The following is a 26158-nucleotide window of genomic DNA, read 5'->3' as shown; positions in this document are numbered from 1 at the left end:
ACTAAGAACATTCGGGGCTGTTTGGGTCTAGCGTGGTCAGACGGGTCGGAAACACCGCAGGAACCACCAGACACCAAGCCATTGTTCCGAGCCACGTGCTAGTGCCGGTGATACCCCAGTATGGAGGGAGTTGGTGTGAGACGACTGAAATCTACTTGAAGGTCAAAACGGTGCCTATGTCCTTTGTGTTCCCCAGCCGTTAGCCCAGTGCCGGCCACATGGGAAGCGCACAAACGAAGTCCTCGCGAACTGAGCTGAGGGTAGACAAAAGCACGCTCCCTTTTCCACCGCCACGCCGGTCCTACCCAAATCCGCAAGTTATCCGTATTCTACTCCAGGAGTCAGAGAGGCAGGGCCAGAAGAGGGAGGAGGGACGTGATCCGGGAAGAGCAGGGGACCCCCCCAGAGCCCGCAGGCGAGGCAGAGTGGGCGAACGGACTTGCGCGCACGCACTTTCCCGCGCGCGGGAATGTCGGGGGAAGGGGGTGGTCTCCAAAAGGGGGAGGGGAGAAGGCAGGGGGCGGGGAGAAGCCGGCCTTTTAAGACTCCGCTGCGGCGGCGAGGGACGAGGAAGAAGCTGAGGAGGCGGCTCCCGCGCTCGCAGAACCGTGCCACCTGCCCGCTAGCTCGCTTGCCGCGCCGCGCTGCCGATCGCCAGCATGCTTCCGAGACTGGGCGGCCCCGCGCTGTCGCTGCCACCGCTGCTGCTGCTGCTGCTGCTGGGTGCGAGTGGCAGCGGCGGCGGGGCGCGCGCTGAGGTGCTGTTCCGCTGCCCACCCTGCACGCCCGAGCGCCTGGCCGCCTGCGGACCCCCGCCGGTCGCGCCGTCCGCCTCGGTGGCGGGAACCACCCCCGTGCCCTGCGCGGAGCTCGTCCGGGAGCCGGGCTGCGGCTGCTGCTCGGTGTGCGCCCGGCTGGAGGGCGAGGCGTGCGGCGTCTACACCCCGCGCTGCGGCCAGGGGCTGCGCTGCTATCCCCGCCCGGGCTCCGAGCTGCCCCTGCAGGCGCTGGTCATGGGCGCGGGCACTTGTCAGAAGCTCCGGGACGCCGAGAACGGCGCCAGCCCAGAGCAGGTTGCAGGTAACATGGGCTGGGACAAAGAGTTGGGAGAAACTTGGAGGGTAGCGGAGAGCCCGGCGGGCGGCCGTGATGCCGGGGAGAAGCGTGCGGCCGGACCTCACCGACTGTTGTAGGGGAGGCAGAGCCGAGACCTTGCACCAGATCTATGGGGACTGTGGCGAGCGGGACTCGAAAGTCAGGCCCGGGGAGGGGAACTGGAGTTAGAGCAAGTGGAAGAGCCCTGGAATCTGATTTGGTGGGGATGAGTGGGGAGAGGAAAGACATCCCTGCTGCCATAGTCTTACCCGCGTGGAACCGACCCTGACTTCTATTCTGGAGGAGGGATTTGCTGAGGAGAAGGATGGTGGTCAGATACGTGGGAGTACGAACTTCGTCGAAGCTTATTTGGGGCACTGCTTGAGGATCCAGGGGTCCTGGTGGGATCGCTACTGGGAGGCGGAGGCTGCCGGGCGCCGATGACGCCAGGAACGTTGGAAGAGGAGAGGGAGCTAGGAGGAAGCACCGGCGTCCCAAGGGACCTTTTCTTCTACTGGGGTTGTGAGGTGGCAAGAAAGGACTTGGTACTTTGTAGGATGAGTGGCTTACGAGAAAAAACGAACACTGATATTTCTCCCTAGGGAACGAGCAGGGCTCTTGCTACCACGTTGAATGGAAAAATAAAAGGGAGAGGCATTTGGTAGGCAAGGGGTCTCCCTAACAGCTGAATCCCTGTAACTTAAGCCCGATCGCCGGCTGCAGTCCCGTGACGGCGACAGCCTGGCTGTGCAGTTTCGCATCTGGGCCCCAGGTCGAAAGGCGGGAGAAATGTTACCACCCCCCACCCCCGCCCCCACCCCTTCCTGTAGGATACAATGGGGACCCGGGATTCTTTGTTCAGGGGCCCTCATCCCTCCCAAAAAGTTATTTGAGGGACACAACCAGGCTCTAAGGAGCTCACTTATTATTATTTTTTTAATTACAAAAGCCTCCTGCCCGAGTGGTGGGAGGAAGCTGTAATTTTTTTCTTTCTTCTTGGAGACAGTGGTGAAATGTGTCCACTGCCTGCTGCTGTTGTTTAAAAAGCAAGTGAGTCTAAGTTTCTCAAACTTGAAAAAGTGAGAACAAGAATGCTTGCTTTTCAGCTTCTGAGGTCTTTGTAAGCCCCCCACCCCCCACCTCCCCCCTCGCCTGGCCTGCTATTGTTTTTTTCCCTGTTCTCCTTGAGAATGGAATTAGGGGTCAGAGTTGAACTCTTTCTTCTGTTTCTCTGGCACATTTTGCTCTGGAGTGCAGAGCAAGTTAGGGCTTCCTCCGAGGGGAGCCCCTCAGTCCCTTTCTTCTCCTTCGGCTTGCTTCCTTCCCTAACCGGCCTGGAAGTTTCCTTTCCTCCTGCTTTGCTTCTCTTAGAAAGTAACAAGAAAAGGAAAGAGGCCCGACGAAGTCTTTTCACTGCGGGGTGCCCGTCCGCCCATCCTGCGTTCCTCCTCATCACCCCTCTGAGGTCCTACGGGGGAGGTGCTGTGCGGTTTCCGAGCTGAACTCTGACTAACTAAACATCTTCCTCGGCAGGGTGAACTTTCTGCAAGGCGTCTAAGTTCACAGAACGGTTTGGCCGCTGACTGTTTATTAATAAATTGTGTGATGCCTTTCTTTCCTCAACGTTTTACTATTTTTTTTTCCTGCCCTTTGTTTGTCTCACTCTAAGCCTGAAAACCAATTTTCCTACTTCCCAAATCCTTGAAGCCGGTTAGGGTCTTTAGCCAGGAACAGATGCAGCAGATTTTCTCCCATTCATTTTTCCCAGGAGCCTGAACGGGGGGTGGGGGGAGTTGTCAGGGGAGGCCAGGGACAATGGGGTGAGTTCATGGGAAGAATGTCACTCTGGATTTTCTGCCTGCTTATGGGACTCCCTTCCGCCAGCTTGCCCCAGCTGCCTTCTCCTCCCCAGTGCCCAGACGCCTTCCGCATTTTCTTTTGTTCACCACCCTGGGAAGAGGGGATTTTCAGCCGGGGTGGAAGGTGGGGGGCGGGGCTGGAAGCTGAGTGGGCGCACTCAAAAGAAGTGACCAACGTCGGGGTGCCTGAGAAAGAGTCGGGCTGGGGGAGGGGAACACTTTGGGAAGGAGCCTGGGCTTGCAAGGGTGCAGGAGAAAAAGGGGTCAAAGTTGGAGGCTTTTGTGTGGGAGAGGGTCTTAGGCTGGGGCAGACACTGGGGTCACAGGATGGAGAGTGCTGGGTCTGAGTTGGGTGGGGTCTGCCCCAGACAGAGATCTTAGCACTGAATCCTTTGCCTCCCACTCCATCTCCCGGCCCCTTTTCTCTTCCCTCCGAAGAATGAGCACCCCCCCTCCAGCCTGCATTCCTCTTTGAGCAGGTTGCTTTTGAGAATTTTAAACATACCCTCTTATTTCGAGGCAGCGAACCTCAGCAGTTCCGGCTTTGCTGTTAGCTCTTTTGTCTCTGTTCCCGGGACTCAGGGGCAGTGTTGCTGGCTTCCTGGGGATGGCAGGGATGCAGGGGTGGGGGTGGGCACATCAGTGGGTGGAAGGAGTGGGTGGTGGTGAGCCTCTATCCCACGGGGACGATGGGCTGGGGCTTGTTGGTTCAAAGAAACTGAGAAATCAGACTGGGGGGAAGGGGTGGATGAAAAACCGAAAGGAGACCCTGAGATCTGCTTGAAGTTGGGACTCTAATAGCGGGTGTGTGTTTGGTGGTGGAGTGGACGGAAGTGCCTAGAAATGTCAGGGGCCAAGGAGGGAGCAGGCTCGGGCCAGGCCAGGCCCTATCAAAATTCAGGCAGGGCTGGACCGGCTCCCCGTCAATATCTCCCCAGCCTCCTTCCCTACCATGTACAAAGCAGGGGATTATACTGAGGGGCGGGGCCCGCTGCACGTATAAAGGTGCTATAGAAATGTGTAGTCATTCAAAGTCCCAGGACAGACAGACGGGCGGGCGGGCCTGGGGAGGCTCTGCATCTGCAGTTGCCAGGGAAGAATAAAGGGGGGAAGGGGCGAACACTGATTTACAGTGGTTCAGTGCAGCTTCAAAAAAAGTGGGGGGCGGTGGGGGGAGAAGCAACGGGACTTCTGGCTCAGTACTGCTTCGCATCTCGTCTTGCATAAATTTGCATACTGAGTTCAAAGTGGTAAAATAGACCAGGGAAATGAGTGGGATCTACTGTCACTGATTGTTAACACCACTACCTTCCACCTCCCCTCCCCCCATCTGGACAGAGCTCCCAGCACTAGTTCTGCTAAGCAGCGCCACCGCCTGAGTCACCAGTCACCACTGTTCGTAGAAGGAGGAGATGGGGAAGCGCCTGTCTAGGAGACCAAGCAGGGTGTGGCAGTGTGCACCCGGGCCCTGCAGGGGACCTCTCTGAAGGGGTGGGCTGGAGTTTGAGAAAGCTGCAGAATCCCTGTCTTCTTTGTTTGAAATTTCCCTACTCAGCTTCCACATATGCCCCAAGCATTTACTGCGTTAGGTCCCTTTGTGTAAAGGTCAATGACCCACTTCTTTAAACAAGATATTTGAGGGTGGTTCGAAAACAGAAAAATTCTATGTAACAATGTCAGGGAATCTGAGAAAAATGAGGCACAGGAATCTCTGGGTTAGAATAGCTGGCAGAGCCTAGAAGGAGGGGATAACTTACCTGTTGTATTCCTGAGGGTCTGTCTACATCAGGGCTCTTGGTCAAGTGGACTACTGAGTTTCCTGTCAGGCAGAGGGAATAGAGAGGTTTAGATCGTTCTCGTTGCTGGCCTACTTCAGGACGGAGCTTTAAGACTTCCAGGCAAATCATTCCTTCAGGCTTGGGGGCTGGGTGTGGTGGTTCACGTCTGTAATCCCAGCACTTTGAGAGGCTAAGGCGGGTGGATCACTTGAGGTCGGGAGTTCCAGACCAGCCTGACCAACGTGGAGAAACACCACCTCTACTAAAAATACAAAATTAGCCGGGTGTGGGGCATGCCTGTGATCCCAGCTGCTCAAGAGGCTGAGGCCGGAGAATCGCTTCAAGCCGGGAGGTGGAGGTTGCGGTGAACCGAGATCACGCTGCTGCACTCCAGCCTGGGTAACAAGAAGAAAACTCCATCTCAAAAAAAAAATGCCGGGTTGCCTGAAAGTGGGAGCATATCCATTCCCTCATTATCTAACCTTTGAGGGCTCACTTGGAGAGAACTGTTCCCTGGCCCAATCATCAGGTGGCTTCCAGTTGGTTTTCAGCTGGGCTGTTCACTGCCATAGAAAATGGGAGGTACAACTGTTCAATTCTTTTTTTTTTTGAGATGGAGTCTCGCTCTGTTGCCCAGGTGGGAGTGCAGTGGTGCGATCTTGGCTCATTTCAACCTCTGCCTCCCGGGTTCAAGCGATTCTCCTTCCTCAGCCTTCCGAGTAGCTGGGAATTCAGGTGTGCACCACCACACCCGGCTAATATTTTTGTAGTTTTGGTAGAGGTGGGGTTTCAACCATGTTGGCCAGGCTGGTCTCAAACTCCTGACCTCAAGTGATCCTCCCGCCTTGGCCTCCCCAAGTGCTGGGATGACAGGGATGAGCCACTGTGCTCGGCCACAACTGCTCGATTTTTCTATGAGGAAGTTCTGAAAATTCTGCACCAAAGGGAATGGAGAACAGGTAAATATCTACGATGCCTGGCAGGACAGGGCAGGGGGCTGCTGAGAGGAATGAGGGAGGAGCAGAACAGAAAGGGGCTGTGAGGCCATGTCCACATCTGGCTTTGTTGTTGCTCCTTCCCACATTCTAGAACGCTCTCCAAAAGAATAAAGCTTAGTTTTTTTTTTTTGATACTGTGTATCTGGGAATTATTTTTATTAGTATTATTTATTTATTTTGAGATGGGGTTTTACTCTGTTACTCAGGCTGGAGTGCAGTGGTGCAATCTTGGCTCACTATAACCTCTGCCTCCCGGGTTCAAGTGATTCTCCTGCCTCAGCCTCCCCAGTAGCTGGGATTACAGATGCCTGCCACCATTCCTGGCTAATTGTTGTATTTTTAATAGAGATGGGGTTTCACCATGTTGGCCAGGCTAGTCTTGAACTCCTGACCTCAGACATCACAAAGTGCTGGGATTATAGGCCTGAGCCACCAAGCCCAGACTATTTTTATTTCTGAAGTAACTCAGAATCCAGGGAGTGCATTTCGTCTCAGCCTTTCTCTCTGTGTTCCTGACTCCCTCCCTTACCCTCTCCATCCTGTCCTCTTGGTCCCTGCAGACCATTCTTTCCTTTCCCTTCCATGCCTTTCCTACTCCAGCTCAGCTAGAACACCTGACTGCTTGCTAGGTAGGTGGGCGGGGCACAAAAATGGCGTGGAAAATACAGTGGTCTCAGCCTTCCTCAGAGATCCATCCAATCAGAGGGACACTATGTAGGTGACTGGAGACTATAATGCTTGAAAAAACTGGAATCCTTAGATGAGGAGGGTGGTTGACTGGGCTTTGAGGGAAAGGACCTCTACAGGCCAGGGAATGGTGATTCTCTCCGAGGGGGTTAGCACTAGTGCTGCCCCTGCTGAAACCAAGGCATAGAAGAGGGAGATGATGTTTTAATTCATCAGGGAAGCTGGTGACCTGGTTGGCGATATTCTAGACCCCTCTGCTTCTCCTGTCTCTGGCCAGCATTTCGCTGAGATGGCAGGCAGCCCCCAGGAGATGAGTGGTGCTCGCATCTGTCCTCACCCTATTATGAACCAGATTCTGCGCCTGCTTTGTCTCCTGTCTTCCGCCTCCCTGCGAGGGAGGCTTTTTTACCTCCGTTTCACAGGTGTGGACACTGAGTGGGTAAGCGGTAAGAAAGTGCTGAGAGACTCACCTGAGTACCTTCTCACTGCACCCCTCTACCTCCACGGCCAGGCAAGGAGTTGCGCTGTTGGCAGAGAAAAGCGTTTGACCCTATCAGCCAGAAGTTTTGTTCCTGGACACCTGACATGTGCAGGTGATGTTAGGGGCACTTACCTCACAACTGTAAGTAGCCAGCATACAGAGGTCAGTCAAGAGGGACAAAAAGGGTCACAGGGTGGGCCTCTCGAGAGAAGAGCTGACTGGTAGCAGATGACGGTGCGGGCAGCCTGGCCTTTGCTGTCATATTGACCTGGGTTCCAGTACGGACATGTCTCTTTCTCTCTCATTCTCTTTTTTTGAGGTGGAGTCTCACTCTGTTGCCCAGGCTGGAATGCAGTAGCATGATTTCAGCTCATTGCAACCTCTACCTCCTGGGTTCAAGTGATTCTCCTGCCTCAGCCCCCTAATAGATGGGATTAGAGGCATGTGCCACCATGCCCGGCTAATGTTTGTATTTTTAGTAGAGACAGAATTTCTCCATGTTGGTCAGGTTGGTCTCGAACACCCAACCTCAGGTAATCCACCCACCTCAGCCTCCCAAAGTGCTGGGATTATAAGCGTGAGCCACCTGCTTGGCCAGACCCGTCTCTTAATACCAGAGTAGTTAGCCAGGCTCTTCCACCATTGCCAGCTCCCTGTTGGTAAAATAGCAATGATTTTACCTCTTTCCCAGGGTGTATGTTAGTGCAGCTGTGATGATGGCAAGCACCTGGCACATAGTAGGTTCTTGTACATGTTAACTGCCTTAATAATCTTGGCAACTGATGTCTTCTCCTTGACAGTTAGCTGGCCTTTAAATGAAGGCCAAACTGGAATGGTCAGGCAGGCCACTCTTCTCTGGAGGTTCAAATCCCAGGTGGTCTGCCATATACTAATCATCCAAGGTAAGAGATTTCTTCTTGCTAAGCCTCAGTTTTCTTATTTGTAAATCAGAAATTGATAGTACTTCACTGGGTCAACTACGCAGACATTTGTAAAGATATGAACTACGTGTAAAACCTAAGCTCTTGCATTTTGGTAATGATTTACTTGGTTTCTATCTCTTCACCTGTGAATGAAATATCCATACCTCTCCAACCTGCTCTACAGGGCTGTAGCAAGGCTGTTGACGGAAAGGGCAGCAAAGCTGTACTTTACATGCAACATGAATGCAGTTGACAGTGCATAAATGGTTGGAGGCCAACAGGCTTGCATTTTTTTTTCTTTGAGATGGAGTCTTGCACTGTTGCCTGGGCTGAAGTGATCTTGGCTCACTGCAACCTCTGCCTCCTAAGTTGGAGCAATTCTCCTGCCTCAGCCTCCCAAGTAGCTGGGATTACAGGTGCCTGCCACCACGCCCCACCAATTTTTTAATTTTTAGTAGAGACGGAGTTTCACCATGTTGGCCAGGCTGGTTTCAAACTCCTGACCTCATGATCCACCTGCCTCGGTCTCCCAAAGTGCTGGGGTTACAGGTGTGGGCCACTGTGCCCGGTCAGGCGTGCATTTTTAATGGATTAGTTAGGCAGTGCTCTTTGGGGCCCATGTCCTAACATCTAGGGCTGACTGTTTTTGGTATGGGAGCTTCCCTCTGCAGTGTCTAGAATGGGGGTGGGAGGGACTATGGGGGAATAGAGGTGGCTCCAGAGCTTGGACACCTGGGTTCTCATACTGACCTTGCTTCTCGTAAGCAGGTAACACAGGGCTGAGTTCCTCCTTGACTAGGCCAGCCCACCTGGAAGACCTCGCCTTCTGGCTGTCAGTCTCCAGAGCTCTGGAGAATCTGTGAGGCCACATCTTCGGGTGGCGGAAGGTCCTCTGTATAGATGGCCTTCCAGGGGACGTCTACAAGGATCCAGACTTTAGAATAATAGTATTAAATATTAACTAATCCAGGTGGTCCTAGCACATTTAGCACATCTGGTATGCTCAAGGGTGTGCAATTGTGCAGTCATCAAAGCCAATGAGGACCCCTTATGGGACCCATTTCCTGCACCAGGAAAATGGTCCTTTCACATCTCTGAACCTGGGATGCCAGAATGCACTGAACTTGATCCTGGCAAAGAAATTGGAAGCTTTTTCCAAAAAAGTGATATTTTCTTGCTACATTGTCTCCAGAGGTTACTCCTGAGTTGGGGAGGCAGCATCCCATTTTGCAAGGGGCTGAGGGATTTTCCATAGGAATGCTGGGTTAGGGGAGTGTCTTCTGAGTACGGGGGTTCTACCTAATGTCTGATTCCATCTGTGGTACCAAAAAGCCCTCTGAATTGCAGCCTGTCTGTGCACAATGATGCCGACGACTTTCTTTTCCAGCATCGAATGAGGCAAGGCCCCAGGAAAGCAGAGAAGGAGGATGCCTGAGTCTCTGAGGGTCAGAATATACTTAACGGTGAAATCAAGACTGGGGACAAAGCACACTATTGCCACTGGGAATCCAAGTGGATGGTCACGTTAGACCAGGGGTGTCCAATCTTTTGGCTTCCCTGGGCCGCTTGGAAGAAAAATTGTCTTGGGCCACACATAAAATACTCTAACACTAACCATAGCTGATGAGCTTAAAAAAAAATTGCAAAAAAAATCTCATCATGTTTTAAGAAAGTTTATGAAATTGTGTTGCACCATGTTCAAAGCCATCCTGGGCTGCAGGTTGGACAAGCTTGCCTTAGACCCTTGGAGGGCTTTCATGGTGGAGGCAGGAAAGGAAAAGCCCATTTTACAGGTGGGATAGTAGGTCCAGAGAAATGTGTTGGTTTTCAGTTCCAGAGTAATTTCACCTGCTCCCACTCTCCACCCTCACAAAGTGCAGGCTGGATGGGATGTCAACTTTTTTTCTTCTCCTTTAGAATGGTCCATATCTTCCTATGCCTCTCCTCCTCCTTGGCCACTAACCCCTGACTCTTCCCTCCCCCTTCTCTGCTCACTCCCATTCCTTAACAAAGCCAGGGAAGATCTGGGCTGGCTCAGTCCCTGGGTGTCAGTCAAGACTCAGAGGGAGACCTTCCTCAGAAAGCCAGCTCTCCCGGAAAGAAATACAGAGCGACTGTAGTCAGGAATTTTTTCCCTTTCCTTTTTCTGTGGGTGGGGGGAGGGACACTTGGCAGTCCTTGAGGCCCTCCTGGCTGCCAGCCCCACATCTCTTCCTGGCTGTTGGGAGGCAGGGCAGGGGTGAAGATTGGGGAGGAGGGGGCAGGGGCTGGCAAACCCCCAGTTGCTGGGCAGAGGAATTGGCCCACAAGCCCTGGTGTAGTTGGCCTCTAGTGAAGCCTGGGGAGGCTTCTAATTAGTGGAGGACGGTGAAGGTGTGGCAGCCTGTGCTCATTCAAGGAACTGAGCTCTCTGAGCCAGAAAGTCAAAGGGAAGAGGGGGCTGAGCCCCAGAGGGCCTTGGCAGGTCAGAGGTGGGGAGGAATGGGTGCCTACTCCCTGCTCCATCCTATTAGAAGTTGAGAAGAGGGGACATTTCAGCTGGAGGGATTCGGGTTGGATTCCAGGGGTGCAGAGTCTCATTGGCACCAAGCAAAGAGTGCTACCTCAAAGGGTAAGTGATACAACAGTGATAAACAAAATGGCTTTGTTCTAGACATCATCCATTTCTACCAGAAAGCTTTGTTTGTTTTATATTGTTCCCCCGCCTCCTGCTTCCTGCTCCAGCTCCGTTTTAGCCTCGAGAGTCTCTTCACTTGACAAATGAAGATATCAAGGCTACATTCAGGTTCAACTGCCAGGGCAAGCACAGACCAGATTGCAGTCTGCTTCTGTAGGTTCTTCCAGCCCTCCATTTCCACCAGACTCACACATGCAGAAAAGCAGTGAATTACATACTGCTTCTTGGAAAAGCGCCTTTTCCCTGGGAGGTAGTCATTAAGGCATACCTTCTCAAAAATGTTCCTTTATGCAACTCTCTAGGAAGTTTCTTTTAGGTCTATTGTCTTTGCTTCTGGATAGAGGTGCCAAGTTGCCTCCGGATGGTGAATTTGTTTTCTAAAATGCCTGAGGCCAAGAAAGAAATGAAAATGGCAATTCCCTTGTACCCCGTGTCCTGCTCCTATGACTGCCTGATAACACTGGGCAGTTGCTATAGCAACGGTGGCAGGAGGTGTGTCAGGCAGAATAAGGGGGTGGGGGTGGGACGGGTTTACCCGATCAAAGAGGTCTTTGCGCGGTTGGGTAGGGCTGCTGACATGACTGATAGCCTCCTTCTGTGGGAAGATGGGGGGTCCCATAGAGATGGGGAGGGGAAGAAATAAAGCCCTGGGGCTAAAATGTCTTTCTTGGGTCTTTCCTTAGTGACCAGGTTAACAACCTGGGTTTGATTTTGGCCACTGGTCATATGACTTCGTGCATTTGGCTTCCAACTTTACAGCTCATTTATCAAGTGCGAGAGGGGATAAGAAACGATCGACCTCCTGTGCCTGCTTGATAATAAAGTTAAACATGCCAGCCACATAGCACAGAACCTCAGATAATCAAATGAAGTAGTGCAGGTTTTGATTCTTGCAACACAGGAGAACAGGAGAATGGCAAACACCTGTTTTTGGATGTTTTCTGATTGGTCAAGACTCCTGTTAGCAGGTGTGGCTTATTCCCTTGAGTGCGGCTTACCTGGACAGCTGCCCTTTGCTTTGGCAAGCCTTCAGTGAGTCCAGAGAGGAGTCAATAGTTGATGGTTTTCCAGGGGGCAGTCATGACCCTTGATGCCATTGTGCCTGGGTTCTACCAACTAATGACCAACCATGTCCCATTTGTGCCCTAGAAGTTAGGACTCCCACTTGAGGCTCTGCTGGTTGTCTCTGGCTTAGTTCACTGCTTCTAAAACCATGAGAACATAGCCAAGGGAGGCGATTGATATGATACACTATCAGACAAAAATAGTGAACTTTAGTTGAAGATGGAGAAAAGCATGGTGACCTATTTAAAGACACTTATTTATATTCAAGACACTTCTTGTGCTGGTTTGAGAGTGGCCGGCAATTCTGGACATCTTTGCAGGTTTTAAATTTCTTTTTGCATCCTGTGGGTTCAATTAGTCAGGCCTGGAGTATCTGAGAGCAGAGTTATGGGGATGGAGAAGAGGACAGTAGAAGGGGAGGGTGGTGGGAGAGAGGTTGGTAGGACTCAGCCTTTGTTACACTATGTGAGCGGGACTGTGGGATTGCCTCATCGAAACTTGAGTTGTTTGAATGTGGGTCTTGGGAGAGGCACGTGTCCTTCCCATCTCATCTTACGGCTCCACTGGCTCACTACCTTTCTTGACTCTTAGCCACTCTTGCTGATATGGGCTCCACATGGTGAGACAGAGGCCAGAAGAGCAAGAAAAAGAGTTAACGTAACAGGGTACTCTTGGGCAAGTGTTAGATGCCATTCAATAGTGTATGAGTCCGTTTTCACGCTGCTGATAAAGACATATCTAAGACTGGGCAATTTACAAAAGAAAGAGCTTTAATGGAGGTATGTGGCTGGGAAGGCCTCACAATCATGGCAGAAGGTGAAAGGCATGTCTCACACGGCAGCAGACAGGAGAGCTTCTGCAGGGAAACTCCCTTTATAAAACCATGAGATCTCCTGAGACTTACTCACTGTCATGAGAATGGCATGGGAAAGACCTACCCCCATGATTCAGTTACCTCCCGCTGGGTCCCTCCTATGACACGTAGGAATTGTGGGAGCTACAGTTCAAGATGAGATTTGGGTGGAGACACAGCCAAACCGTGTCCGATGGTCACCTTTTCTAATGTGTAAACATTAATTGAGTATATGCTGTGTGTCATTGAGGAGACTTTATTAAAAAAGCAGCTGTCATACCTCCTGTAATACATGCTTTTCATGCTGGAGGGAGGCAAGAAAAGCATTTTAAAAAGGTGAATAAAGAAGAGGCCAAGTCTGTAGAGATGTATATATATCCTATGCAAATAAACAGGTAGCTCTTTTAGCCTTTTGACCAAGGCTCTTGGGAAGATCTTGATGTTAAATAATGAAGTCCCTTTATGGTGACTGAAGTTACGAAGTAAGGAAATCAAGTGGGACAGGCTTCTACTTCAGTCTTGAAAGAAAAAAGCACAGTGTCTCTTCCTTTGTTCCAAAAATGTAAATTGAGCACACAGAACGTTTTCTCTCCTCCATTCACTAAGGATGGAAAGCTGTATGGAAGCTAAGACCAAATTTCTGTCTTCAAGAAGCTTCCATTCTTAGGAGGACTAAGAAAGTGCACAGACCTACGGCTTTTTGGCAATGAACTCAGGTGATAGTGCTGTGAAGAAAGTTGGGTCAAATTACTGGAAGACTTTACCCAGCAGTGCTTTTCTTTTTAAAATTAAAAAAAAATTTTTTACTTGTGTTTTTGAGACCAGGTCTGGCCCTGTTGCCCACACCAGAAGGCAGTTGCACGATCTCAGCTCACTGCAACCTCCACCTCCCAGGCTCAAGCCATCCTCCCACCTACAGCAGTGCTTTTCATCAGTGTAATCAAACGGCGGCGTTTGGACTCTTGGAGGCTACATTGTTCACCCTTCTTCCTTCTCAAAAGGTTTCTCCTAAGTTATACCAGAGGGAGTCTGTGCAATTTCTTCCCATCTGCAAATTATCACTTCTTTTGTTCTTTCTTATGAAAGTCTTAGATGGCTTCTAACCTGGATCTCTCCTGTTTTAGTTTAAGGCTGTTTTCTCTCTGGCTCTGGGGAGGCAGAACAGCTCCCTCCTTTCCCTTGGGTTTTCCTGGCCCTTTGTGACCTCCACCACTCAGCACCCTCTGTCCATGCCAGGATGGGCTTGTCCCTTGAATATCAGTTCTCAAGACTGAGTCGTCTTGATTACTTCGTCTTCCCCTTCTTAATTCTGTGACCCTCTCCTACTATCTTTGTGTCTTCTTTCTGACTCATTTCCAAGTTCTTCATGGAATGGAGAACTGGCCAGGAGTCCAGGGCCAGGTTCAGTCTGGCAGAGAAGTGACCCTGGTGACATTGCACTGGCCAATGAGAGTGGTGGGAAGTCTGCTATGCCACTATTGTTTAGTCCTCTTCCAACCGGTAGGGCTTCAGGGACACTTGGGTTTACTGATAGCTCTGCTTGATGAGGAAGGTGAGGGGTGGATGACGTTAAGAGGTGACTTTTTTTTTTTTTTTTGAGACGGAGTCTCGCTCTGTCGCCCAGAATGGAGTTGGTGGTACCAACTCAGCTCACTGGAGCCCCCACCTCCCAGGTTCAAGTGATTCTCCTGCCTGAGCCTCCCAAGTAGCTGGGACAACAGGCACGTGCCACCATGCCTGGCTAATTTTTGTATTTTATTAGAGATGGGGTTTCACCATATTGGCTAGGCTGGTCTTGAACTCCTGATCTCATGATCTGCCCACCTCGGCCTCCCAAAGTGCTGGGATTACAGGCATAAGCCAGCTCGCCTGGCACTTAAAAATGCAGAAAAAATGCATTTAAAAATTTAAAAAATGCAGAAAAGTGCTAAGAACAATGTAATAACACCAGTCTACCACCCAGAACCGTGAGCGGTTGATATATTGTCCACTAGCATGCAGTACTTAGTGTTTATCTTTCTTAGCTAAGCAGATTTGCATATATATGTTAGATGACTAATATGCCTATGTTTGCATATATTGCATCTGTATGCATATGTATGATAAGTGATTAATATTGTCTAAATTGTTTTGTGAAGATAAATTGAAAATGTACATAAAGGTTTTATTTTCCCTCTTAACATTAGGTTTCTGAGATCTAATGTTGTCATACACAGGTCAGAGATGTTCTTTTTAACTGCCACATAGTGTTCCTTTGTATTACCCTACTGATTTTATTTCTCCATTCCAAAGACTTTTGGATCTTGTTGCTTATAGTGTTTTTACAACCACTAATAATGCTGTAATGAACAGTTTTGTGCATATGTCCCTGTGCATGTGGAGAGAGAAGTAGAATTGCTGGGTCAGGCACATTCTTCCCATTCCCATAATCCCTGGTCCAAGTTTGAATCAAAGCACACTCTACTCACTTGGGCCTCAGCAACTAGGTCACCTTACCAGGTTTCCAATGGCTTTAGTTGAACCCGAGGAGAAATGTTTGGGACCCACAGAAAGGAATGAAAGCCGATAGTGCTCTTTGCCATCTTGATATCAATTTCTCTGGCTCTTCAAGGATAGCTTGGCTCATGGGGCCCCAGAGACCTTGGCTGAATTTGAGCATGTTTTTGTTTTCCCAAACTGTCTGTCTCAGCCCTGACCCTTCCCAGGTCTTTGTAATTCCAGGAATGACCCTGATGTTTATACAACAGCCCTTTGGAGAGTGCACAGGCAGGGAGGCTCTGGAGAGGCTGTGCTGTTTCTGCTCACCCAGGGGGGAACCCGAGATGAGACGGCAGCATGAGGGCATGCTCTAGAAACCCCCATGACGCCTGGCCAGGAAAGGCCCCTCTCCATGTATCCAAACATGCTTATATGTCTGTTTACAAGCCCATGAGTGCATGAGCTCACAAGGCTGCGTCTCTGCAAAACGTGTACATGAGGCCACATCTCTTAAAAAGAAGAGGCATCGTTCTCTACTCACCAAGGAGTTCTTAGGGAAACCCAGACAGAACAGAGAGAATGCCAGAGCTTGAGAGGAGAGGGATCATTCATCATACAGACTCCTTAGCCCTTGCCTCTGAATTTCTGGGGCTGGGGTCTAGGGCTGTATTTTTAGCAAGACTTTCAGCTTCCCAAAGTGCTGGGATTACAGGCATGAGCCACCCTGCCCGGCCACCACACATTTTTTTCTAAAGCCTAGTTTTGCCCACAATGAGTTTGAGGGGCAATAATACCATGTCCTGTTTAACAGCAGCTATCATTTTAGCAGAATTGTTAATATCATTTTTCAGACTTGAGACATTAGCTTAGAGAGGTTAAAGGTTCTGACTCGCGGGTGAATCCCAAGGGGCAGCACTGGTATTCAGGGTTCTTGACTACTGGTTTTCATTGCTCGTTCCAGTTTGTTAAGGAATCATCCACTGCTGTGGATATTAGTGGAGTCATCTAGATAGCAGGGGGAGGAGAATGGTGGTTAGTTTTTATCCTGTTGCCCAACATATGTCAAGGCTAAGTGCCTTTTGGGATAAATTAACAAAGACGGAGCCACGTGAATTTTCTGCCCGGCTAGGGTTGAACCAGGAAGCAGCGGCAGCCAACCTTCATTCCCCTGGCCCATTACTCAGAATCAACTCTTGAAAGGCTTGAAATGCACCTGTTGCAAGAGGTGAGTTCACTGGAGGAATGATAGGTTCGGGGTTGGCTTAGACCATCTCTGTGATACCCCTCTTCCCCAACCCTGCTCTTAGATTTCAAGATAATCATGAGGTAGGAGGAGAAGCCTGGAAAATGGTAAGGCTTTCTTCAGAATAAAGAAAAGAAGAAAGAAAGGAGACACATAGAGCTGTTAGGAAGATGTGTGAGCATTCTAGGGAAAAGGTCTCATTTCTTCACCGGGTCTGGATAAGGACCAATGCCACACCCTCCAAGCAGACGGGACTGGGGAGTTACTTTTAGATTTCTGGGGCTTAGGTTCCTAAGAGAGCTTTAAGGTCTCTCACAGATCAGGAATCACCAATTTCCAAATAGAGCACTGAGGTCAGAACAGAGCACTAGGAGAAAATGAGATTTTATGGGAGTCCATTTCTATCGAACATAGGGTTTGATTTGTTGAGTAAGATCATTGATACAACAAACAGGATTACATTGGAAAAATGGGCTGTGCCAAAATTAAGTCTGAAAACCTGGGTATGAAAGCATAGGAGTGAACAATAAAGGCTCTTGGGCTATCAATTTCCAGCTGCTCTCCTGGCTAAATTAGTAAGGGTGGTCCAAAAGACAATGTAGGGACCCCATGGCAATTGTGAAGCACTGCTGATAATGGCAGAGAGGTTGTGTTTGCTCCTGTGAATTCAGATGGAAGTCCATCCGGGCTCAGGTTTGCCATCTGTAAAATGGGACAATGATTCATTTCTTCTCATCCCATCTGCCTTACCTCCAGCTCTCCTTCAGGGGTTGAAAGGTATGGCAGTCTACCCAAGGCAAGGATGGGAGTTCACCCCTGCCCTTCAAAGCCCCCCACTAATGGCCCTGGGGTTGTCTGTCATCTCCCTGACTTCTCTTTGGAAAAGCTCAACCTTCCATATGTGAAGTCATTGCTTCTATGTTGACCCATTTCTCCAGGTGCTATGTAGGGGAGAGGAGCCAATGCTTACTATCCATAGGGAAAAGTCTCTTCAGAGGCCTTGAGGGTTCCTGTCAACCATTTCTAAGCCCATGAACCTTTTCCATTGATGTCATTCAGGTTGCTAAGAACCATTTCTTATAGTGCCCTTTGCACCATAGCCCATGGAGTTGCATACATAAGTGGTTGCTTAATATTATTCTGAACTTAACTCTCTTAGGCAGAAAAAAAAAATACAACTTGGTATTTTTGTTCAGAGGGCAAATTCCATCTCTAGTTGGAGTTCGACATCTGGAATGTTTTCCTGTGGATTGTTCCTGCAGCCTATAAGAGGATATATGAGAAAAACTTGGTAATGTGTGATGATGCCTGTGTCTGACTGAGGGTGGGGGGGGGTGCGATGTGGGTACTTCCTGGTGGGCAGGAAATGGAAGTGGCTAAGTGCTAATCCCATGTGCACCTACTGTGTGCCAGGCCCTCACGGTAGATGCAGGCAGTGTCTCTTTGGATCCTCCCAGTGACCCGCTGGAGGTGTACACTGTCTGTCCTCTTCTTACAGATGAACAGTGGAAGCTCGGAGAGCTTAAGGAGCTTGTCTGGTGCTGCAGAGCTCAGTGATAAAATCTGGAATTCCAACTCAGGCAGTTAGACGTTGGGGTTTGAATCTCTTTGGCTGGGAACGGTAAAAAGGAATGAAGGCTATTCTCAGCCCACAATGCTTTGTGATCTCTGCCAGGTCAACTCTTTCATTTCCCTTCCCTGGGCTTCCACTTCAAGATGTAGAGTTCAGATCTGGCCACTGGATTTGAGTCCAGAAGCCTGTTCCGGAGAAAGAAGCAGATGCTGATGCATGGTCTTGTTAAACCACCTTTCAAAGACCTTGCGTCAGCAACCCGGCACCCTGGATTTCTTCATCTTATTGGCATGTTCTTTGGCAGTGCTGAGATCAATAAAGAAATGGAATGAAACATACCCTTGAATCCAGGTGGCCTCTGTGAGGGTGGACAAAGTTGACCTTCACCTCAGAGAGGTTGGGACATCTCAGGACAGGAAACCAACTTTGTCCTCTTGGAGGAACACTGCCCAGTTGGCCCCTGCCTTCTGGGACCTGGAGCCAGGGTTGCATACGACATCTGGGCCCTGGACACTGTCTCTGTGGGCCCTTCTGTAAAAAGATAGATTTTTAAAATTTAAAAATGATTATTTTTAGTTTTTGAGACAGGCTCTCACTCTGTCACCCAGGCTGGAGTGCAGTGGTGTGATCATGGCTCACTGCAGCCTCTGACTCCTGGGCTCAAGTGATCTAACCATGAAAACCTTTCAGGTAGCTGGGACCACAGGTGTGCACCCCATGCCTGGCTGTTTTTCTTTCTTTCTTTTTTTTTTTTTTAATTTTTAGCAGAGACAAGGTGATATTGTTAGGCTTGATGTCCCCACCCAAATCTTGACTTGTAGTCCCCACAATCCCTGCATGTCAAGGGAGAGGCCAGGTGGAGGCAATTGAATCATGGGGGTGGGTCCCCCATGTCGTTCTCATGATAGCGAGTTCTCTTGAGATCTGATAGTTTCATGAGGGGCTCTTTCCCCCTTTGCTTGGCACTTCTTCCTGTCACGTTGTAAAGAAGGTGCCAGCTTCCCCTTTGTCTTCTGCCATGATTGTAAGTTTCCTCAGGCCTCATTAGCCATGCTAAATTATGAGTAAATTACCTTTGTAAATTACCCAGTCTCAGGCAGTTCTTTATAGCTGTATGGAAATGGACTAATATGGCCAAGCATGGTGGCTTATGCCTGTAATCCCAGCACTTTGGGAGGCTGAGGCGGGTAGATTACCTGTGACCAGGAGTTCAAGACCAGCTGGCCAACATGGTGAAACCCCGCCTGTACTAAAAATATAAAAATCAGTGCTTGCTTCGGCAGCACATATCCTAAAATTGGAACGATACAGAGAAGATTAGCATGACCCCTGCACAAGGATGACATGAAAATTCGTGAAGTGTTCCACGTTTTTTTTAAATTAAAAAAAATATATAAAAATTAGCCAGGCATGGTGGTCTACGCCTGTAGTCCCAGCTACTCAGAAGGCTGAGGCAGGAGAATGGCTCAAACCTGGGAGGTAGAGGTTGCAATGAGTGGAGATTGTGCCACTGCACTCTAGTCTGGGCGACAACACGAGACTCTGTCTCAAAAAACAAAACACAAAAAACCGTATTTTATAACTGGTTTAATAAATGCAAATGTATTGATATTACGTATTAAGACTTTTCTGACCTAAAAGTTAATTTTTTTTCTGATGTTAATAGAAATAAAAACATGTTCTAGGCACCGTGCCTGCAGAGCCTAATGGATAAGTTGGCCTTGCCTGGAGCCTTCAGGCCCAAATGCACATTTATCTATGTGTGCCTCTCTTTCTTCAAATGTGTTTCCAGAGATTACAGAGGGCCTTCTTCTGAGGATTAATGTTGGGTTGACCTCTGGGACGCAGCCAAGGGATGCTTCTTTGGCCACTGTCTGATATAAGAGGGCCTAGTGAAGAGGGAGCTACAGGCCGAAAAGTCCTCTGAAATGCCCAGGAAAGACCCTGTGCCCTGCACTCAGTAAGCTGTGGACGAGCATGGCTGCAGGTGGAAGGGTAGCGGAGGGGTCTTAGCTGTGGATGTGGAATATAGTAAAAGTAGATTTGCTTTATGTGGGGCCTGGAGTCATTTCAGCATTGGGCTGTCAACTTTCAGGCCTCGGGCTAAACTAGCCTGACTCCGGAACAGTGATTCCCACCCTAGGCCATTTTGCCTCTCAGGGGCCATTTGGCAACGAATGAAGACACATTTTTTGTTCCAACCTGGGGAGAGTGGCACTGGTTTCTGTTGGGTAGAGGCCAGGAATCTAAGTACACAGGTTCGCCCCCTGCAGCAAAGAATGATCTGGCCAACTATTAGCAGTGCTGAGGTGGAGACCCCCATCCCAGAGGATGTTCCAGGCATTGGGTTTGGGTGAGCAGAGCCTTCCCAGAAGCTCCTGGGTAGGGCTACACATGAGATGCCTTTCCCTTCTCCAACCAGGCAACATGTTATTGTAGCCATAATAGAGACCGGCTGCCTTCACCCAAGCCACTTCTCAGAAGGGCACAGCCAGGTGTTTCTGAGCATCACAGACTTCATGTCCACAGAGTGGAGAGTTCCAGAAATGGTGGCAGGGTGCTGTCCCAGCAGACTCCCAGGGCTTGCGTCTTCTCTAACACCCTCTGAGCAGAATGCGGTGTGGAGGTCTCCAGACATCCTTCCTGCCTCTGTGGGTACAAAGCTGGGCAGGGTGTGGTGAGCAGGGTGATGTCAGCTACCAAGGGCTTGGGTGAGGGCGACTGGAGGTTCCCACTTCATTTTGTCTTTCTCATTTTGACCCTGAGTAGCTGGGATGGAGGCAAAGGCTCTTCTCTATGTTCTGATGCAGGGCAGGGTGGGAGTGGGGGGACTTTGTAGCCACTTTGCCCTCCTCCTATGTTTTTGGTCTGCAGAGGAAAGGGACAGGGAGCCTGAGATGGTCCCACCCAGGTCCGGGGACATGGAAGCCTGTCTGGGAAGGGCAGTGGGGTGGAGGCAGGGAGACTGGGGATGAATTCGTGCGCCGTATGGGCGTCTGTGATGTGTTAGAGGTTTTCCCTGGCCTTTCTCTTTCACCATTTTGTTCCTGACCTCTGGGGTCCATCTGAAGAGGGAAGAGGGGCTCTCCTCCATGGTTGCTCTCCCCAACACCAACCATCTAGGAGGTTGTGGACCTGGTGGCACTGAAGAGATCTGTGCCGCATGATGGGGTCACTCAGTGTCCCTGTTCTTGGGAACCTGGCAGGCAGCTGAGTGGGGGGACTCACTCAGCCTGCTTCTCTGGGCCCCTGGGTGTCTGCTGCTCTCCACGTGGAAGAGCACAGAGGCAGGGCAGGATAGATGAGGAAAGCTGTGGTCTAGTGGCTGGGTCTGATTAGACATGGTGGAGCAGGACTCCCACCCAGCCTGGAGGCACTCGCCAAATCCGTCTTTTCCTGCCAGTGGTGCCGGGCTGCCGGGCTGCTGGAACAATTTGATCCGTGCTGGCTTCATTTATGGCACAACCCAGGCTCCCCAGAGCCCCTGTGGGAATACCCATTCACGATAAAATAATTTTCCAGGTGTCAGAGGTTTATACATTTAAATATTTCAATTCTTTTTCTGAAGTTCAACAATTTCGGATAAAAAGTCTTTACAAATGATGAATAGGTAAGATTTTAATTCCTTCCCCCTTTTGATGTCCCAAGACCATCATCATCAACATAATTCTTGTTTTGGGCTCTAAGACATGGGCGTCCCCAGGGGTCATTGAGGGGTGCGGCATTCATCGTTTGCCATGCACAAAATGTACTCGGAGTTTGCGTGTTTGGTTTTCTTAGTGTCCTCCTTCCTCTCTGCCATTTGATCCTTCTTCCTACTGTCCACATGCATTCCTTCTTTCTCCCTTTAATTTTGTTGACTTTCTTCTGCTGCAGCCTTGGAAACCAGACGTCCAGAAGCCAGGCTCCTGCAGCAGCATAGTTGTGAACTGTCAAGGTTCCTCACGGGATGATTCTCCCCTTATTTTGGGTGGAAAATGCCAACATTTAAACATGCCCAGCCATGGTGACAGCTATTAGGATGTTCAGAGCTTATTTTCCTTTGTTTCCCGGTTCTTGGTTGGGTTCCATGCTGCTGAAGTGGCAGATAACTGGGGAATTCATTATCAATCATCATCACTCAAGTAATAACCACGGGCAACATGGATATAGAATTTCTGTGCTCTGAGTCATCTTTTACTTAGTTTTTGAGACAGAGTCTTGCTCTGTTGACCAGGCTGGAGTACAATAGCAAGATCTCGGCTCACTGCAACCTCTGCTTCCAGGGTTCAAGTGATTGTCCTATCTCACTCTCCCAAGTAGCTGGGATTACAGGTGCACGCCACCATGCCCAGCTAACTTTTTGTTTTGTTGTTTTTGAGACAGAGTCTTACTCTTGCCACGCTGAGTGCAATGGTGCAATCCCAGCTCACTCCAACCTCCACCTCCTGGGTTCAAGCAGTTCGCCTGCCTCAGCCTCCTAAGTAGCTAGGACCACAGGCGTGTGCCACCACGCCTGGCTAATTTTTGTATTTTTAGTAGGGACTGGGTTTCACTGTGTTAGCCAGGATGGTCTCAATCTCTTTATCTCGTGATCTGCCTGTCTCGGCCTCCCAAAATGCTGGGATTACAGGTGTGAGCCACCATACCTGGCCAATTTTTTGTATTTTTAGCAGAGGGGGTTTTGCCATGTTGGCCAGGCTGGTCTCAAACTCCTGACCTCAAGTGATCCACCTGCCTCAGCCTCCCAAAGTGCTGGGATTACAGACATGAGCCACCGTACCCAGCCTAAGTCGTCTTTTAACTGCTTTACATACTCTCAATGACGAAAGAACTGTTATTATCCAGCAACTTAGGTAGAGGCACAGAGGTGGTCTGTGCAGGGGAGAACACGTGCACCTGATATAGCAAATGGCAGAACTAGGATTTAACCCGACAACACCCCCGTAATCAGTGCTGCTACCCTGGTGATGGCGTGCCGGCTTCTAAAGGATGCTGCTGGATAGCGAGTGAAAACTGACTAGTTATCAGGCTTGGAGGGAGGGAAGGGGACGGGACAAACCTTCACCAAATGTTTCGTATGCTGGGGCCTATGCTGGACATGCCCTGGCAGCAGGTGCTGCTGGAGTGCTAGCACCTGGTCCTGTCCCTGTCATGGAAGAGGTGCCCCCTCCCTTAGCTGGTGAGTGAGTGAATAACCTTGTAGAGAATTACTTTAAGAGTTATTCCTTTGTGTTTTCAGGGCTGTAGGTTTTTGAAGGTACATTAATGGGGAAGAGAAAATGTGCAAGATCGGTTGAAAAACACCCCCTCTGCACCCACCCAGATCTTGTTGGGACCTGCAGGATAGCAGCTCTGGGTGGCGTGGTCTGGGGCTGTTTGCTTTGCTGTGTCTCTAGGGGGCTGGGGCCGGGGCCGGGTGGTTTGAGGCCCTGCCCTTCTGGAGCGTGCCTGGACTTGTCTCCCTGTTACAGCTCTGCCATGCGATTCAGATCCTCTCTGCCTCCCTTGGCTGGACGTGCCTCAGCCAGAGTGAGACCGTGGCAGGCTGGAGCTGCTTTCAAGACCTCTTTGACTTGGGCTGTGCACACAGAAGGCCAAAGAAGGTCTAAGGAGTCTTACTGGATGCTTCTTGGACAGGCAGAGCCCTGCAGTCAGCTGAAGCTATGAAGTTGAAGCAGTCATACAGAGTTCCTATTCTTGGGGCTTGCAGTGCCATGGGGTTGGGGTGGGTTGCACAGACAGACTTGGGAATGAGGAAACGTCAATGGGGCAGAGCTGTAGTGGCCTCGGAGGAGCACTGTGGGACCTTTGAGGTGGGGCCAGGTTGGCAAATGCAAAGTGACAGCAGGGTGTGCTGGGACTGGGTTCCAGGTGGCAACATGGCCTTCCACCTTCTCCTTTGCCATGCGTGCTACAGCCTAGTGATGTCTGTGGCACAGGTTTTAAAAAACTCAACTAATTGGTGCTCTTCCAGACCATAAACAAACTTTAAACCGGGGGTTACGGTGGGAGAATCTGGGAGGTCCCAGAGGACTTAAGTCCATTCTATGGCTCTTCAGATGCCTTTGTCCCTCTGTGTGCCTCTGTTCTGCTTTTGCCTTGTAGGAGCGTCCCTGTCATTCTTCTAGAGTCAGACAGCCCGAGTTCAAATCCTGAATCCATCCCTTTTTCAGATTTGTGATGTTGGTCAAGTAACTGACCTGTGAGCCTCAAATTCTCCATCTGTGAAAGTTGGGAAGGGTGCTAGTAGTGCCCACCTAAGAATTAGGGTGAAGCTGAAATTGATCATCCATGTAAATTGCTCAGCACGGGACCTGACAAGTCTGTGGCACGCATTAGCCATGCGTCATCTCCACCCTCATCATCGTTAGAGCCCAGGTGGCTCCCAGAGGGCACATCTCTCTGGGAAACTGGACCTGAGCACTTCTTCCCTTCCTCTCTGCAGACGATGGCGATGACTCGGAAGGAGGCCCCATGGAGAACCACGCAGACAGCGCCGTGACCATGTTGGGCGGGGTAGGTGGTGCTGGCCGGAAGCCCCTCAAGTCGGGTATGAAGGAGCTGGCTGTGTTGCGAGAGAAGGTCACTGAGCAGCACCGGCAGATGGGCAAGGGCAGCAAACATCACCTCGGTGCGGAGGAGCCCAAGATACTGCGACCGCCCCCTGCCAGGGTCAGTGAGGCTCAGGTCTGGTGGGAGGAGTGGGAGGATGTGAAAAAGGGGGTCTCAGCTGGAGGAGGGCATCCCAATAAGATCCTCGTCTGGTGTGACCTGTAGGCAGTGCACTTTTCTTTCCACAAACTGACCTTTGGGGCAATCAGTATCTCTGGCTGTGAAATAGACTGGACACGTGGTTTCTTGATGTTCTTTCCTTCGAAACCCTCCACATTTCCATATGGTTTTAGAACATAGGCAAAGAAAATGAATCCCAGAGATGAAGACAGATTCCCTGAAACTTGCTCACTCTTTTTCCCCCACTCCCCGAGATATGGGGTCTTGCTCTCTTGTCCAGGCTGGAGTGTAGTGGTGCTGAGTCATGGCTCACTGCTGCCTCCAACTCCTGGGCTCAAGTGATCCTTCTGCCTCCCTTGGGACTCCTGAGTGGCTGGGACTATAGGTGTGCACCACCATACCTGGCCAATTTGGTTTTTTTTTTTTTTTTTGAGATGGAGTTTTGCTTTTGTTGCCCAGGCTGGAGTGCAATGGCGTGATCTCTCGGCTCACCACAACCTCCGCCTCCTGAGTTCAAATGATTCTCCTGGCTCAGCCTCCCAAGTAGCTGGGATTACAGGCATGCACCACCACGCCTGGCTAATTTTGTATTTTTAGTAGAGATGAGGTTTCTCTATGTTGGTCAAGCTGGTCTCGAACTCCTGACCTCAGGTGATCTGCCCACTTCAAGCCTCCCAAAGTGCTGGGATTACAGGTGTGAACCACTGTGCCCAGCCCAATTTTGTTTTTTGTGTTTTGGAAATGGGGGGTCTCACTATGTTGCCCAGGCTGGTCTCAATCACCTGGACTCAAGTGATCCACCCACCTCAGCCTCCCAAAGTGTGGGGATTACAGGCACAAGCCACTGCGCCTGGGCTGAAACTTAGTCACTCTTGTTGCCATATGCTTCTCTCACTGAGCTATCCCCCTCTTCTTTCCTGCCCAGCTCTGCCACCTTGGGTCCTGGCCCTGGTTGGTTTTATGGAAAGAAATGGAGCATGGGCCGTGGGGTGGGGGCATAGAGATTCTGGAGACAACCTCTTGGATTGGTATTTGGAGATAGAGCCCATTCTGACACATGAACGCCATGGTCACAGAGCAAGGAGGGGAGTGAACATTCCCATCCATACGGTTTTCTTAGGGTCTAGGGTTGGGGAGCCAGCATGGCAGGGAGATCCCTAGGTGGGGTGTCAGAAGTCCCTGTGCCACCTGTTGGCTATTACCATGGGAAAGTCCCCTCCCTGTGCAGCAGCTTCTCCCTGCACTTGGCATGTGGCGCGTGCTTTGTGGGCCTGCTATCCTGACTCCGGGCGTCCTCTGCTGTCTGTGCTCGCAGACCCCCTGCCAGCAGGAGCTGGACCAGGTCCTGGAGAGGATTTCCACCATGCGCGTTCCGGATGAGCGGGGCCCCCTGGAGCACCTGTACTCCCTGCACATCCCTAACTGTGACAGGAATGGCCTGTACAACCTCAAACAGGTAAGCATGGTGCCAGCCTGGGCCTGAGTGGTTGCTCCTCAGCCCTGAGCCCCAGATGTGCCCTGTTTCTGCCCCACCCGCCTATAATCTTCTGAGTTCTAGGCTGAGTAGGAAACCCAGACTTCTGTCACCAGGAGGATCGGGGTGCCAGCTGCCAGGCCAGGAAGGGTATGGCTTTTCTCCCTGCCTCCAACAGATCACATGCTGGCTCCATTCGCCCAGCCACCCACCAGCCACACTTGGTATCCAGGTTGAGAGGAGGCTCTTTTTTTTTTTTT

General features: G+C 50.4%; 1 protein-coding gene and 1 non-coding gene across 4 annotated transcripts in view; both read left to right on the top strand.

Annotated features, from left to right (window-relative positions):
• Positions 1 to 554: 554 nt before the first annotated feature.
• The window catches only part of IGFBP2 (insulin like growth factor binding protein 2), a 28200-nt gene continuing 2596 nt past the window's right edge, over positions 555 to 26158 (top strand). The window contains exons 1-3 of one of the 3 annotated variants that reach the window (XM_017534940.2): positions 555 to 1080; positions 24138 to 24364; positions 25740 to 25880. In XM_017534940.2, the coding sequence (XP_017390429.1) occupies positions 660 to 1080; positions 24138 to 24364; positions 25740 to 25880 (789 nt within the window). In that variant the 5' untranslated portion in view covers positions 555 to 659. Of the gene's footprint in view, positions 1081 to 17404; positions 17429 to 23155; positions 23286 to 24137; positions 24365 to 25739; positions 25881 to 26158 lie in introns of those variants that run through there. The other 2 variants (XM_017534942.2, XM_017534941.1) reach the window with 2 other exon arrangements.
• LOC119472207 lies at positions 18978 to 19084 on the top strand. The gene has a single exon (XR_005201327.1). It is a non-coding gene; the product is annotated as a U6 spliceosomal RNA (small nuclear RNA).

Source organism: Cebus imitator, unplaced genomic scaffold (genome assembly GCF_001604975.1).
Source record: "Cebus imitator isolate Cc_AM_T3 unplaced genomic scaffold, Cebus_imitator-1.0 Scaffold89, whole genome shotgun sequence".
Taxonomy (NCBI): Eukaryota; Metazoa; Chordata; class Mammalia; order Primates; family Cebidae; genus Cebus; species Cebus imitator.
This window is presented reverse-complemented; position numbering and strand designations above follow the sequence as displayed.